This window comes from Salarias fasciatus, chromosome 8, assembly GCF_902148845.1.
Source record: "Salarias fasciatus chromosome 8, fSalaFa1.1, whole genome shotgun sequence".
Taxonomy (NCBI): Eukaryota; Metazoa; Chordata; class Actinopteri; order Blenniiformes; family Blenniidae; genus Salarias; species Salarias fasciatus.
This window is the reverse complement of record NC_043752.1, coordinates 21,705,117-21,720,683: the sequence shown is the minus strand read 5'-3', so window position 1 is coordinate 21,720,683 and position 15,567 is coordinate 21,705,117. Positions and strand designations below refer to the sequence as shown.

General features: G+C 44.0%; 1 protein-coding gene across 1 annotated transcript in view; it reads left to right on the top strand.

Annotated features, from left to right (window-relative positions):
- Nucleotides 1-15,567, top strand: part of mtr (5-methyltetrahydrofolate-homocysteine methyltransferase) — an 84,914-nt gene that overhangs the window by 54,392 nt on the left and 14,955 nt on the right. Inside the window, exons 20-23 of the mRNA XM_030098405.1 lie at nt 2,588-2,740; nt 6,082-6,189; nt 8,068-8,168; nt 11,379-11,446. Of these exons, the coding sequence (XP_029954265.1) occupies nt 2,588-2,740; nt 6,082-6,189; nt 8,068-8,168; nt 11,379-11,446 (430 nt within the window). The remainder of the gene's footprint in view (nt 1-2,587; nt 2,741-6,081; nt 6,190-8,067; nt 8,169-11,378; nt 11,447-15,567) is intronic.

Sequence of the window (15,567 nt, the reverse complement as noted above, 5' to 3'; positions counted from 1 at the left end):
TATTTCCGTCTGGAGTCAACACTTCCTTTAGAAATTTAACATTTTATATTGGGTTCATCGTTTGAAATTTCAGTTTTATTTTGTGTTCAAATGCGCCTCATTTCTCTGGTCAGTGTGTATGCACAATATATCATTTACAAAATAAAAGCATTTGCATGAGTACTAAAGCCAAAGAGGATCTAAATTACTTCATTAGTTTTCATCCCAGTGTTTCTTTTCCTGTATTTTTTATTGGCTAATGTAAATTGTTAGCTAATAAAAAATACAGGAAAAGAAACACTGGGATGAAAACTAATGAGGCAATTTAGATATTTTTTTCAAGATGGGCATGTGATGATAAAGTCTTGTGCAAGGGTAGATAGAGGTGGAGAGTTTTGTAAAAAAAAAAAAAGATTTACGATGCAAGCTCTGGCAAGTTTGGACGAACTGACAGAAAATTTACTGACACAATTCAGTGTTTCATTTATTATGTATCTAAATATATATCAGGGCTGTCAAATGATTAATTTTTCAAATCGCGATTAATCAGATTATTTCCGAAGTTATCACGATTAATTACGCTTTCATAAAACCATAATTCATTCATTCCATCATTCATTTTAATTGCAATTTTTAAAACTGTTGTTTTGCATTTCAAGGCAGTTTTCCGCTCATAACTTCAACCATTCATCAGTCCAAACAGTCAGTTCAAAAATGGAATTTAAAGTCATTGTTGAAGCTTCAGCATGACGACTCCCTGCAGCCACTGATTTCTGACCAGAGCCTCTTTATTGGGAAGAAAACACAGAGAAAGAATTTCCTTTTTGACCCTGTTGGATTTTGTTTCAAAATAAAGCGCCATGTGGACAGACCCGGCTGCAGAAACAAATTAGAAGGGGGCTTTACAGCCCCCTTCTAATTTGTTTCTGCAGCCGGGAAAAAATGTAATTTTTTTCAAGGGGGGCATAATTTTCTTTAACCTACATTTTATCTGCCTCAGGCTGAACAGTGGCTCAGTGGGCACTCCTACAGTTTTGACATCATTTTCTCACTAAAAACAGGCAGTTCATCCATCCATACATACATATATATGTGTAAAACAACAAATAAAATCCAGCAGTGTAGTGCTATGTTCATTTATAAAACTTAAAGCTCGTGTCCGGAGTTTTGAACGAGAGAGGTTTTTTTTAATCCTATGTCTCAGGCTCCCCCTCCCTCTGCTTTCATGAGCGACCAAGCCACGCCCCTTTAATTGTGCATGCTATTATCTGTGGGGTGAAAATGAGAGCCTCCAGTCCTGCAGCATCCTCCATGTTGAGCTGTTTACGGTGGATGTTCAGCAGACAGTGGATATATCTGCTGCAGAGCTAACTCTCCTCTGCTGGGCGAGCGGCCGTGCTCTCTGGCTGCTCCACACTTTGATTGACAGCAGGACAAGGCGGAAGCTCGAAATCTATTGGCTGAAGCTGACCGGCGCTTTTTCGGATAACATGGGGGTCTATGAGACGAAGGCGGGGCTCATAAATACATTTTTATATTGCTTTATGCTAATATTATATTGTAGTATCGAACCAGACTGACACACTGAAGCTCTGTTGAAAAATGATACATACATTGGAAACGAACGGAAACTCCGGACACCAGCTTTAAAAGATGAAGAACAGCAATGGGAGCTGAGGTGATAAAAAAGCAAAATCCTCAATTTTTCCAACAACACTCGATTTACAATTTTCATCGATTTTTCCCTCTTAAAAAATAAACAAAAACATAGTGATATAAAAATGTAACAAATCTAGTTTTGCCTTTAAGTTGTCTAAATATTTCCCTCTAACAGTCAGTCAGTGTCATAAAAGTTGATTATGTCGTATAAACGGAGGCAGGTTTGTCTACATAAACACTAAAAGGCTGAGTTACTTTGCTAACAGTGTTAGCATGAAACTCTGAACAATATTTAATCTACTTCTGAAACAAATACAAGCCCATAAAGGCACTTGTCTAAACCTTGCATGGCCAACCATCATGAATATTGAATTTCTTTTCAACTATTGCCACAACTTACAATTCGACTAAGGCAAGAAAAAAAGTCTTGATTTTTCATTTTTTTTAATCTTCTGCAGAAAACAATTTGAATTAATTGATTTCATCAATTTTTTGCATAGCCCTAGCTAGGAGGGAGCAGCGAGGGAGCAGGAGGAGAGCAATGCAGTGTGGCCCTTCTGCCTGCCACGCTTGAACAGATCAGAAGTGAATAATGACAGATTATACAATTGGCTATTTTTAGGGGGCTTCACTTCATGCATAACGACGCCACTGAGCATCCCTCTGTTGTTCTTTGTGTTATTGTAACATGCTTCATGTCCATATAAAAAAGACTCCAAACTATTGAAGATTTTTATGCTGCCATGTTTCTGATTTGGTTCCCTTTATGTAAATTGGGGCTCTGTATGTACCCTCAGTAATTAAAATTGTTTGACTTTTCTATTCTCCTCATCCTGGTTTGTCTTTCTGTATTTTAGTCATTGTAGAGAGTAGAAGATTTTACACATTCATTCATTTATACTGCAGACAAGCTGAGATTAATTTTTAGTGTGTGTTTGTGTCCTCTCAGGGAATAGAGAAGTATGTGATTGAGGATGTGGTAGAGTGTCAGACCCATGTGGACCGATACTCGCGACCTCTTCACATCATTGAGGGTCCACTGATGAACGGCATGAAGGTGGTGGGAGATCTGTTTGGAGCAGGGAAGATGTTCCTGCCACAGGTATGAAGACAACTTTCCTTTTTGAAATCATAAACATGTTTTTATGAAGCAGATTTACATTTAGCTGAAACAAAAACCCTGGTATTTAAATCCAGAGTGCATTATGTCAGAGGTAATTAAAAGAAATCACTTAATCTTACACAGTGGTGGGCGCAGTCCGCTAATCAGCTAACCGCTAATGAGCAAAGCTAACATTTTCATTAACGGATTAGCTGTTCAGCTAACTTTGAAAAACATTGGCGGACTAATTAGCTTCCGCTAAATTTACACATTAGCGACTCTGGTTTCCGAGGGTACTTGAACGCCTCTCGTACGTGCTTCCGGTACTGTGCAAAGTAAAAGTCTCTTCTCTGCGGTTAAAAAACGCCGAAAATTGTTTCGAAAAAAACATGGATACTGTAATACATATAACTCCCGATCTGTTTGTCCGATTGAAACGATTCAAAAACTGTTAGAAAGCCCCGGAACTCAAGATTCCGGGGGTATTTGAATGACTCGCGTACATGCTTGCGTCATGGCGCGACGGCAACAAATAATCCCCTATGCGCTCTCGGCGCTCGGGGCTCGCGGAGAAAATAGAGAGGAGCAGAGCGGGCGCTGCAGAGTGCGAGCCACTCGGTGCGCGGCGCTGCCCCGCCCCGCGGCGCTGCCCCGCCCCGCGGCGCTGCCCCGCCCCGCGGCGCGGCGCTGCCCCGCCCCACGGCGCTGCCCCGCCCCACGGCGCTGCCCCGCCCCACGGCGCTGCCCCGCCCCGCGGCGCGGCGCTGCCCCGCCCCACGGCGCTGCCCCGCCCCGCGCCTCCTGGATGAACCGTCAGATAGGTTAACAGGGGCGCCGATCCGAAACTCGGGGCGCGTCCTGTGGCGTTAGCAGTTGTTCGCTTCAGCTAAATCTTTTGGCAGTTTATCGGTTTAGCGTTATCGAAGCTAACTTTTCAGTTAGCGGAAGAACGGTTATCGAAGCTAACTTTTTGGTTAGCTGTGCCCACCACTGATCTTACATGGATTTTAAACTGAGGACAGACTTTTTTAAGCTGCCGATCTGACTGACTGGTCCAGAGTCTTACCTGATATTGATAGGTTATCATACCGTCAGAATCTCATACCGGCCCATGCCTAGAGCTGAATATCATCAGCATAGCAATGTAGGAGACTCCATGCTTGCTGATGATGTGGCCCGAAGGGAGCATGTAGATTGAAAACAGGCTGGGCCCCAGCACTGACCCCTGGGGAACCCCACAGGTGACAGCGTGGGACCTCGACCTGGCTTCCCCAAGGGCCACATACTCAGCCCTACCGGTCAGGTAGGACCGGAGCCACTAGAGCGCTGTATCTGAAAGACCAATGAAATGCTGGAGTCTGTGGAGGAGGATGGAGGATGGAGTGGTCGACAGTGCCAGGAGTAACAGGAGTGATGGAGAGCCCTGGTCAGAGGCCACCAGCAAATCATTGGTGACCCTGACCAGAGCTGTCTCAGTGCTGTGAGCTGAACGGAAACCGGATTGGAATTTGTCGTACAGACTGGAGGTGTGTGTGAATTTGTGAGGAGATTACCTTTTCAATGATTTTTGACAGGAAGGGAAGATTGGAAATGGGCCGGTAATTAGATGTTTTTTTCGGGGTCAAGGGAAGGTTTTTTTCGAAGAGCTTTAATTATTGCAGTTTTTAATGACTGTGGCAGGTGACCGTGTTGCAGGGCGTGACTGATGATAGTTGGGATTAGGGGGCTCAGTGTGGAAACATGGGATTTGATCAGGGATGTGGGAAGTGGATCCAGGTGACAGGTGGAGGGCTTCATCTTGCGGATGACGTCCTCCACCTGTCTGTCTGTGACAGGGAAAAACTGGGAAAATTTGGAAGCTGGAGTGGCAGGTGTGGAGTTAGGAGAACTAGAGGGCAGGAGAACGGAATGAATGTTATCAATCTTGGATATGAATGTATCCATGAATGCATCACATTGTTCATTATTGTTTGTTTTTTGTGTAAGTGGTTGTGGTGCGAGGAGTTTGTTTGCAGTTTTAAACAGTTGTTTAGAGTTTCCCGGGTTATTGTTAATGATGTTTGAGTAGTATTCAGAGCGGGCTAGACTGAGGGCTTTGGAATATGATTTTTGGTGTTGTCTGTAAGTTTGTTCATGGACTGTTAAACCTGAGGCTAAAAACCGCCTCTCGACGACCCTCCCAGCTGCCTTCTGTCTACGCAGTGCACCAGTGTACCACGGAGCAGATTTCGTGAAAGACACGATCCGAGTCTTCAGTGGGGCATGGGTGTCAAGGATCAGCTGTAGTCCAGTGTTGTAATGGTCCACTAGGGCATCTGGGGAGGAGTGGTGGGCAGTCTGGGTGAGGTTATGGAAGTCACGGGTCAGGTGGTCTTGGTCAATGTCTTTTATTTTGCGGGAATGGATTTGTCGTTTGTCCTTATGATTTGATGCTTGCAGGGGGAGGTCAAGTGAGATGGCACTGTGGTCCAAGACGCCGAGGTCATAAACATGGAGGTTTTTTATGGGGGTGTTTGTAATGACGAGGTCCAGGATGTGTCCTTTGGCGTGGGTTGGAACATGTATATGCTGGGTGAGGTTAAGTGAGTCGATGAGTTGGGTGAGTTCCATAGAGTACTGACTCTTGGGGACCCCAGTATGAATATTGAAGTCCCCAAGAATCATGACATTGGAGGATTTTGCACAAACAGACAGAAGGAGTTCAGTTATTTCTGTGATGAAATTTGAATGTGGTTTGGGTGGCCGGTGAATGAGGAGAACAGTCAGTGGAGATGGATTTGAACAGGTGAAAGCCAAACATTCAAATGAGGACAGAGTGGGAAGTGAGAGTGACGTCAAATGTAAGTCAGTCGGGTAAATAATCGCTAATCGGGATGGAGTCAGGACTGTCCCATTGACTTGAGACTTGACTTGGGGTTGACTCTATTGGTCTGTGTAGCGTGACCTCTTGATAACAAAGCCAGCGTGTCAAAATCCTTCTGCAGTTTGGGTTTTAAGCAGGAGGTGTCAGAAAAGTTACCACAGGGAGAACTGGCCTGTGGCGGCCAAGCGTTCATAGAGACGCCACTTTTTGATCCTTCCATGTCGGCTCTTCCTGTCATTATGAAGCAGAATTCACCAAGCGTTTGATTGCTCACTAATAGGGAACATGAGTTGGGATTAAACCGTCACTAGGCAGGTTATTTTTACCTACAGATGATTGTCAAAGAATTCACTGTTGATTTTTTTTTCTTCATCAGATTCTCCATATTCTTCATAGTAAATTGAGCAGATTGCAGGGAAGCACATTTGTAAGTAATTTTTGAATATCTTGTGTCCCTCCTCCCTTGGTTTCTTCACAGGTGATTAAATCTGCTCGGGTGATGAAGAAGGCAGTGGGTCATCTGATTCCCTTCATGGAAAAGGAAAGGGAGGAGATGATGGCGTTATCAGGCTCAGACGAAATGACGGTCAGTTTTAGATCAGTCTTATTCCTTTAAAGTAACTAGCCTCTCTGACTAAAATTACTTTAAAGTGTTTGCTTAAGAGAATGTGTGTGACCTTCAACGGTTTTTTAAATATATTTGAGTGGCTTAGTTGTTGTGCGGCTAAGGTCAAAATTATTAACCACTCTATGAAATTCCAATTTTTGTTTTCAAAAATTTTGTTTGGATAGAATTTTTAACACAGCTTTTCCAAACGTCCAAGTTTTATTTTGGACGTTCAGGTTATTTCACTTTTTACACAGACAAGATTATTTAAAAACAAAAACTACTAAGGCCAAATGATTATCTCCCTTTAAACTCACCAACTGCCAGCTGTTTTCAGAGCAGCCAACGCCTCACTGCAGCCATTTTAGAGGATTTTGTCTATTTTGTGATAATGATAAATCTTTGCTATACTTTGAATGTTGCTGTTACTGTCAGCCATCTTTAGACTCAGGTGTGTTGATGCAGGGCGACGTCTACCTTGCAGTACCTCCAAAACCAGCTTTGTGATCAAGCTCACAGTAGAACTGTTGGAACAACGTCTCCATTGTAGCGATGCGCAGATTGCGGTTGCACCCGCAGATAACCGCGGATCGGGCGGATGACGTGTCGAAAAATTGAGATTTTAATTACATTTGGGCGGGTTGCGGTTGAAGCACTCAAATAAAAAAAAAATCAACTTCAATACACCTAAACACTATTCTGCGGATGCCAGGCGGGTTCGGTTTTGAAAATTGATAAAAAAATCTTTCACATGTACGGATAGCGGGCAGATGGAGATTTTAAGAAGCAGTTGCGGATGGAAAAATGAGCCATCCACACTTCTCTAACCCATTGTTCCCGTTCATAGAACCCCCGCCAAAAATGATGGAGTTAGTCTTGGAGAATGTCCATTCATTTTTTTCATTTTGTAGGAAAGAAATTAAACCATTTTAAATTCCAAATATCTGAGTTTAACAAACAATTAAAGAAATCAAGAAAGAAAATTGTTTTAGCCAAAAAAATTAAATTTTTGTACATCTAGTAGGGGGGGGGGGAAATGGGATCACTCAATTCTAACAAAACAATAAAAAAAACAGGACAACATGTACTTTGTAGCACCACCTTTGGCTTTATAACAGCTGGCAATCTCTGAGGCATGGACTTAATGTGTGACTAAAGCCCTATTTGAATGGTTTATGAACAGCATCCAGCACTTTGTTTAGTTATTATCCCCCTGGTGGGATCAGTCTGCTGATCACATCCAGAATGTTCGCTCCGGGTGCTGAATGTGATATCCCTTTGATTTTCTTCCCGATGTAATGTCAAGAATGCTATCTGGATTACACTCAAAATGGAAATGTTTTCTCTTCAGCACATATTGAGTCTTCCATCTTTCATTAATGACCATTTCAAATTCACCAATTTCAATTTCAAACTGTTCTTCTTTATTCCAGATCAAGAATTTGTTCCATATCTCTCCAAAACTTAAATCACTTAATTCTCATCAATTTCTATTAAAATCTCTTAATGAGTTTTTGAGTTACCCTGTTAACCAACAAAACCAGTAGCCATGAAAACATAAACCTCCCACCTGAAGTTAAAAAAGTGATGGTCTTATTTTTTAGCAGGGTGTAGTGTTTGTTGGCTATTATTGGCTCCCTGCAGTGTTACACAAACATGTTAAAAGCTTGATATAAAGAGAAGCCAAAAAACAGATGAGAAAACCAACTGAAAGCATATTTTTATGGTCCAAATAATGCAGCTAATACATCAACCCTGCCTGGGGTGAGGAGCTATGAGAAGCTCTTACTGCTGCCTGCAGTGCGCCTATACTTGTTCTAGATGTTTCCTGAGCCTCTGTTCCTCTGCTCTGTGCAGAGCCCCTATCAGGGCACCATCATACTGGCCACAGTGAAAGGAGACGTTCACGACATCGGCAAGAACATCGTGGGTGTGGTGCTGGGTTGTAACAACTTCAGGTAAGACTGGTTCACCAGGTCACACTGAACATGAGGAAAAAGCATCCTTTCCATCGGCCGTAGTGAAGTAAACAAAGCTAACAGCGCAAATCCAAAGAAGGAGAAGGAAAACGTTGGACATTGTATTGTGGGCAGACGAGTACAGAGGAAGTGCTGGTACTTATTGATTTGCTCAGAAGATTATGTCCTACACACTAAAAACTGGTGGGTTAAAAATAACCCAATTTGAGCTGTTGTGTAACCTAACCACTGAGTCATCACAGCACCAGCCCAGATTTAGTTAATTTGACCCAGCAAGATGAGTTTAATATTTTACCCAGATGCTGGGTCCAATTCAGTAAAAGTTTGGTTTGTTTCAACTACATGTTTGATAGTTTTATTGATATAAACCTTGATATTTAAATTTTCTATCATTCGGGTCAAGAACTGCAGCAGTTCAAAACATTCAATGCAAAACAACGTACAACAGTTGACAGGCCCGATGTCCATTTTTTAAACATCTGTAATAACCGGTCCTTGAGTTCTTTAGCTCGACTTGCAAGCAAGTATTGTACTCTGAAGAAACTTTACCAGTCTGGACTCCACTCCCAGCATGCCTTCTGCAAGAATCCCCACACGTTCGCGCTAGACTTGCAGTTCTCCAGACCAGTCTTGGTCGCAAAACCAAGCTGAAAGCAGTGAATTATGGTCACAGAGGCACACAGCCTTTTATGGTCAATAATGATAACGGCATTGTAACGCTGTAAAAAGTAATTAGATTAGTCATTACTACCGTCTAGTGTAATGGTAATGGTACTCCAGTCACTGTTTTTCTGACATTTATAAACTAGATCATGGTGGGCGACTTTAAATCTGCCCCAAACCACCATCATGAAACACCACTGGTTGGTTTAATGTGAGTGAATGGTGGACTCTGTACGAAGACCCGCCTCCTCGGGGTGACTTCTCCAGTATCATGCGCTGTTTATCTGCTCTTTTACTGTAGATTGTTTATAGAAAATGAAACGTGCATTTTCAGCATATTATCATTTTACTATTAGTTTATTTTGCTGTTCTTTTCTGTTTGTGAATTGCGCTGAATTAATAGTCATGTCAGTCCTTAATAGCACTCAAGAGTCAGTCCTCAAATAGGTTAGAATTAGCAGCCATGCAGCTGCCTCACATATTTGATCTCAACTTCTGTCGTGAGTTCAGACTGAGAACCTGCTCTGTCTCGGTGCTGTATACAGTCTCATATTTATACTGAGCAGCTGGACCCAGGGTGGAGCTGATGTTCTACAGCTCATGCAAGATGGCAAAAAAATAAAATAAAAATTGGTCTTGGTCTCAGTCTTGAGCTGAACCAGTCTTGGTCTTGACTTGGTCTTGGTCTTGGTCTTGTCTTGGTCTTGACACTCTCTGATCTTGGTCTCGGTTTAGGCGGTCTTGACAACAAGTCTAGTTCACGCTGCTTTGGCTATTTAAAGTCTCAGACTCAGAATGCTTGAAGCAGAGTGTGTTCCAAAGTTTGTCCTGGCCTGAGGTGTTGCTGATCGTCATTTCCCAGTGTCAGGACCTAGGGGTCAGGTCTAGATACCTTGGCCTCGTAGAGGTACTCCACCATGTTTGCTCCAGGCTAAAAAAGAAAGAAAGAAGGACAGAGTATGAGTCAGGACCAAATGTTTACCAACTAGTATGGTAGAAGTTGACATTGTGAGGATCATTTTTCAGATAGGTGGGCCACAGAGGCTTCTTTAGAGTCAGGCTCAGGTTGAGCATAGGAATAACAGGTATGGCGATGCTCGAGTGCGACCTGCTGCTCAGCCCAGTAACCACCCCGGTCCTGGAGGCAGCTGGTAGCCTGTACCAAGCCGCTGCTGCACGGTCCATGTCGCCGTACAAAGACCTTATCAAAAACATACGCGCACACACAAAAAATAAAGGAGGAATGAAAGAAATCCCTGTCAGAAACAGTAATTCAAAAATAATTTATGTGCATCTCTGGTTTTCTTAAATTATTTGGCAACACCAAGAAATCATCTCTCAGCCCGCTTTGGGGTCAGGACGCAAGGTTGAGAACGGCTGCGCTTGATGCGACATCAGTGCTCAAATACAAGTTATTTTTATTTATTTGTTTGTTTGTTTGTTTATTTATTTGTTTATTTGTTTATATGTTCATTCATTTATCCATTTACCAGTTTATATTTTTCAGCGAGAAGTAGCTTCTTAGACAGCCCCGCATCACGACGCACGGCAGGTGGCCGTTGAGACCGAGACCACAGGAGCACGGCTCCTCAGACAGAATCCCAGTAGTCCCAGTACAGGAAGAGGAAGAAGAAGCTTGTAGAAAAAAATGTATTTATTTCATGAGTGATTTTGTGTATCTTCAACGTGACTGACACTCTGGAAACATGCCTGTGAGGATTTGGTGATCTGAGCTCTGCTCACCTGTCAGTGAAATTACCTCGAGCCAGTGATGATCGTCTGCACAGAGGATAGACGTGGCTGCAGGTGGGAGTTTTCAGCACTTCGTCCTACTGTTTTGGCACAAAATTGTCACTGTGCTAAACTGAGTCTGTCGACACCTCAACCTGGTGCTCAGCCCCACCCAAGGCGGTGCAGTCGGAGTTGAACGGTCTACAATAATCATATCATTGGCGGAGCACAAAAGACTACTGTGCGATGCCGTTAAATAAATGATAGTAAAACAAAAATATACATGCTTTTTTCCTATAAATGATCTAAAAGAAACAAGCTGACGAACAGCTTATTAAAAAAAAAAAGAAAAAAGACATTATTGCAGACATCCTGCTAGAGGCTAAATAAAAACTTCCAAGGCACAGGACAGATTTTTACTGAAGACAGGACAGGTTTTGATTTATGTGCATCATAACTCTTAAACAGAAATATGCTAAAGTACAAAGAATCGCAGATATAGGCTGGTCGCCTCTGTCTGTGCGCCGATCACTGAGCGCAGCTGCACCGCAGAGATGGGGAGCGTCTATCTGACTGAACCTGCTGGTTCTCATCCAGATCAATATCCTCTGGAACAATTCACATCACAATCCAGCCATCCCAGAAAACAAGAAAAGATTACGAGAGAACAGTGGTGGAATCTTTGGATGAGCTGCAACCCCACCACTCACCCCCACCCCCACCGCCACCCCCACATCCACCCCACATCCAGAAAGTGCACCACATGTTGATTGCAGTGCGTTTGTCATGTTGCAGGGTGATTGACCTGGGAGTGATGGTTCCCTGTGATCGGATCCTCAGAGAGGCCATCCAACAGAAAGCAGGTAACGCTCATGTCCCGTATACATTACAGTGCTGTTTCATGCAACTGCTTTCTAGCCGATCGTCCACATGGCAGACCTGCCAACCTGTACGCATTTTGCACAGCAGTTACACAATTTGACATCAGAATACGCCGGTACGCTCCGCCTCATTAAACTGCGCAAAAAGCTGCAGACATCTGTGAGCGCTGGTAGAAATGTGGACGTGCAGTACTCATGTCTGACACCACGATGCAGCAGCAGGGCTCTGAAGTGCCTCGCATTGCGGTGTGTTGTCATGCAGTCACGGCACACATTGTATTTGTCACGCTGAAAGAAATACCGGTAAATTAGGCTGGTGCACCGCAGATATGGAACCGGGAAGAAACGTGTGCTCCGCTGCCACTTACCTGTCAATCAAAAAGCAAAGGGGCGGGGTAAAATAGTGCAACAACCAATGAAAACAGCAATGAAAAAATGAAAAAATATTGGTGATTGCTGTTGTGTGATTGTGCTGCCGCAGAATCCATAGAGCTCAAAGGCCCCCCCCCCCCCCCCCCCCCCCCCCCCCCCCCCCCCCCCCGTCGACAACTCTCCCGGGGGGTGGGTAGCAGGACTGACAGCCCTGCAAGTGGTACTCAAAAAATTTCACCAAGGTTGGCAGGTTTGACATGGCGACAAAACGGTGTTGTTTTGAGAACCTCCAGAGTGCAGTAAACACCACCTCGGTGTTGACGTGTGAATCTGTTCACCCCGCCTCTCCACCTATGACCCTTCGACCTGCCATGACATCCCAAAGCTAGGGTAGACGATGTTGTCCAAAAGCACTTTTTGTCTTACTGAGTGAAATGCTCCTTGCCCCCTGGGTTCGCTCCCAACAGGAGCTCCTCCAATGGGGTGGGAGCTGGGTAGGGTTGCCAACTCCCAGAGATTGAAATAAGGAACACCTCTCGCGGGCAGCTGAAAAAAACTGGGTTTTTGGGGGGTGAAAAACGCATATATAACAGCATTTTGCCACAGTTATACCTATTACAGACTGTAAAAACACATTAGGCTACTGCATTACACCTACAGGAGCAAGATTGCAATAACTCATGATCAGCTTGATCAGTTTGTATTTGAGGCCTACAGTGAGACAGTTATCATTCCAGTATCATCATCATGATGGACAGCAGCTCTCAGCCACTGCACCGGACGTAGAGCAGCTCAGCAGCTCCTTCAGAGGAGACTGAGACCCTCAGAGCAGGAAGGAGCTACCACAGGCCTCTCATCCCCACCGCTGTCAGACTGTACAGTTCTACTGTGTAGAATATGAGCAATAATCCTGGACATTATAATATCCTGCACCCCCCCCCTTTAAGAAATTCAGCGACACTTTATCATCCATTCACTCTGCTGTATCCATTCACTCCACTAAAACAAGTTGTATATATTATATCATACTGTATAGTTATATATTGCATCATATATTGCATATTGTATTGTCTATATTGTATATATTATATATTTCCTGTTATATTTTTAAGACTCAGGTTGTACATACAGTTAGATCTTCATTGTCTTTAGCTTCTATTATCAGTCCTAGTATGATTTGCACTATCACTTGTTAATTATTGCACCATTCATTACTTTTGCACCCTGCTGTGGGTTCTATGAGCCGATACACCTGTACATTTCTCCAGTGTGAGATTAATAAAGTCTTCTTTTTCTATTCTATTCTATATTTATTGCTACATGTGCAAAATAACATCAAACAGCTGCTGTCTCTTCTGGATTTTAACATGTTCCTTTTTTTATTTTCAGCTAAAAAAGTGCAAAATCAAAACTGAAAAACCTTCTGAACAAAGAAACCAACAAGGTTCTGTTTCTAAACTGAAAACACACCACAGTCTGCAGCAGCAGACACAAATCAATGAACTAAACATGATATATCTGATATGGAAACGGCACAAACTTACATGTCTCTGGAAGCCATGCTGCTGCTGTAATGTTGTGATTTACTTCTTCCCGTGCGCTCTGTGACCAAACTGACGACTGGCCAATGAACTGCTGTAGCCTCCAAGGAACGGTCTTTTTTTGACCAATGAGATAAGAGTGATTCTGTGTTGTCGAGCCATCTCTGTCAGCTCATTGGTCACAGAACGTCAGAGAGCCGGTGAACAATTTACCGTAAGTTTTCAAAAAAAAGCGCATGTTCCATTGCTCATGTTTTGACTCTCAGAAATACGGAACAAAGTGCGTTCCTTTTCAGCTCAATATGGAACGCACACTTTTACATCCAAATACGGAACGATTCCGTTTTTCAAGGAACGGTTGGCAACTCTAGAGCTGGGCGGAGCTAGGCGGAGCCTTGGGGAGATGCTACATTCGTGCTAAATGCTAGTTTTCCAAGATCACAGACCCTAGCTTTAACAGCAGCAACAACAACAACAATAATGATACATTTTACTTTGAAGTGCCTTTCACAACACCCAAGGTCACTGTACAAAGAAAAGACCACAATAAATAAAACCAACAGGGCTATAAATTAAAAGGAACAAGTGCATCATGATGGAAAGGCAGATTTAGACAGATGTTTTTGAGAGACGTGTTTTCTCTTCTGCACTATAGGCAGGCTGATAAAACTTCACAGCTCTGTCACACCTCAGATCCCTTTATCCTTGAGCAGTAATGATTTTGTAAACTTCTTTAATGACAAAATTAAAACTGTTACAGATAAAATTGAAAGCACTCTCCCCAAAGTGGTCACAGATATATTAAACACATCCTCAGATCTGTCAGTAGAACCTGACTCACAACTACTTAGTTTCCATCCTATTGAACTCTCTGAGTTATCCTCAATTGTGGCCTCATCTAAACACAACTTATACATTAGATCCACTCCCAACCAGACTGTTTAAAATAATTTTCCCCGATTAGTAATGAATATCAGATCAGATCAGATCAACTCATCCTTAGTAACAGGCTATGTTCCACTGGCCCTTGAGGTTCTGTTATCAAACCTCTCCTCTAAAGCCCCCCTTGATCCAGGAGTTCTAACAAGTTACAGACCAATATCCAACCTTCCCTTTATCTCTAAAATTCTGGAGAAAGTTTTTGCAAGTCAGTTTTGAGAACATTTATATAACAATGACCTGTTAGAGTGTTTTCAGTCAGGTTCTAGAGCTCATCACAGTACAGAGACAGCTCTGGTAAAAGTCACTAATGATCTTCTCACAGCCTCAGATAGAGGACTGGGCTCTGTCCTGGGCTCTGTCCTGGGCTCTGTCCTGGTCTCTGTCCTGGTCTCTGTCCTGGGCTCTGTCCTGGGCTCTGTCCTGGGCTCTGTCCTGGTCTCTGTCCTGGGCTCTGTCCTGGTCTCTGTCCTGGGCTCTGTCCTGGGCTCTGTCCTGGGCTCTGTCCTGGTCTCTGTCCTGGGCTCTGTCCTGGTCTCTGTCCTGGGCTCTGTCCTGGGCTCTGTCCTGGGCTCTGTCCTGGGCTCTGTCCTGGGCTCTGTCCTGGTCTCTGTCCTGGTCTCTGTCCTGGGCTCTGTCCTGGGCTCTGTCCTGGGCTCTGTCCTGGGCTCTGTCCTGGGCTCTGTCCTGGGCTCTGTCCTGGGCTCTGTCCTGGTCTCTGTCCTGGGCTCTGTCCTGGGCTCTGTCCTGGGCTCTGTCCTGGGCTCTGTCCTGGTCTCTGTCCTGGGCTCTGTCCTGGTCTCTGTCCTGGGCTCTGTCCTGGTCTCTGTCCTGGTCTCTGTCCTGGGCTCTGTCCTGGGCTCTGTCCTGGGCTCTGTCCTGGTCTCTGTCCTGGGCTCTGTCCTGGTCTCTGTCCTGGGCTCTGTCCTGGTCTCTGTCCTGGGCTCTGTCCTGGTCTCTGTCCTGGTCTCTGTCCTGGGCTCTGTCCTGGGCTCTGTCCTGGGCTCTGTCCTGGTCTCTGTCCTGGGCTCTGTCCTGGGCTCTGTCCTGGGCTCTGTCCTGGGCTCTGTCCTGCTACAGAGACTAGAATATATTATTGGGATTGAAGGTTCAGCATTACACTGATTTCAATCATATTTAACAGACAGGGTCCACTTTGTTATGTTGATGATGACTCTTCAGCCCGGATCAAAGTTAAACATGGAGTTCCACAGGGTTCTGGTTTAGGACTTATGCTCTTCACATTCTACA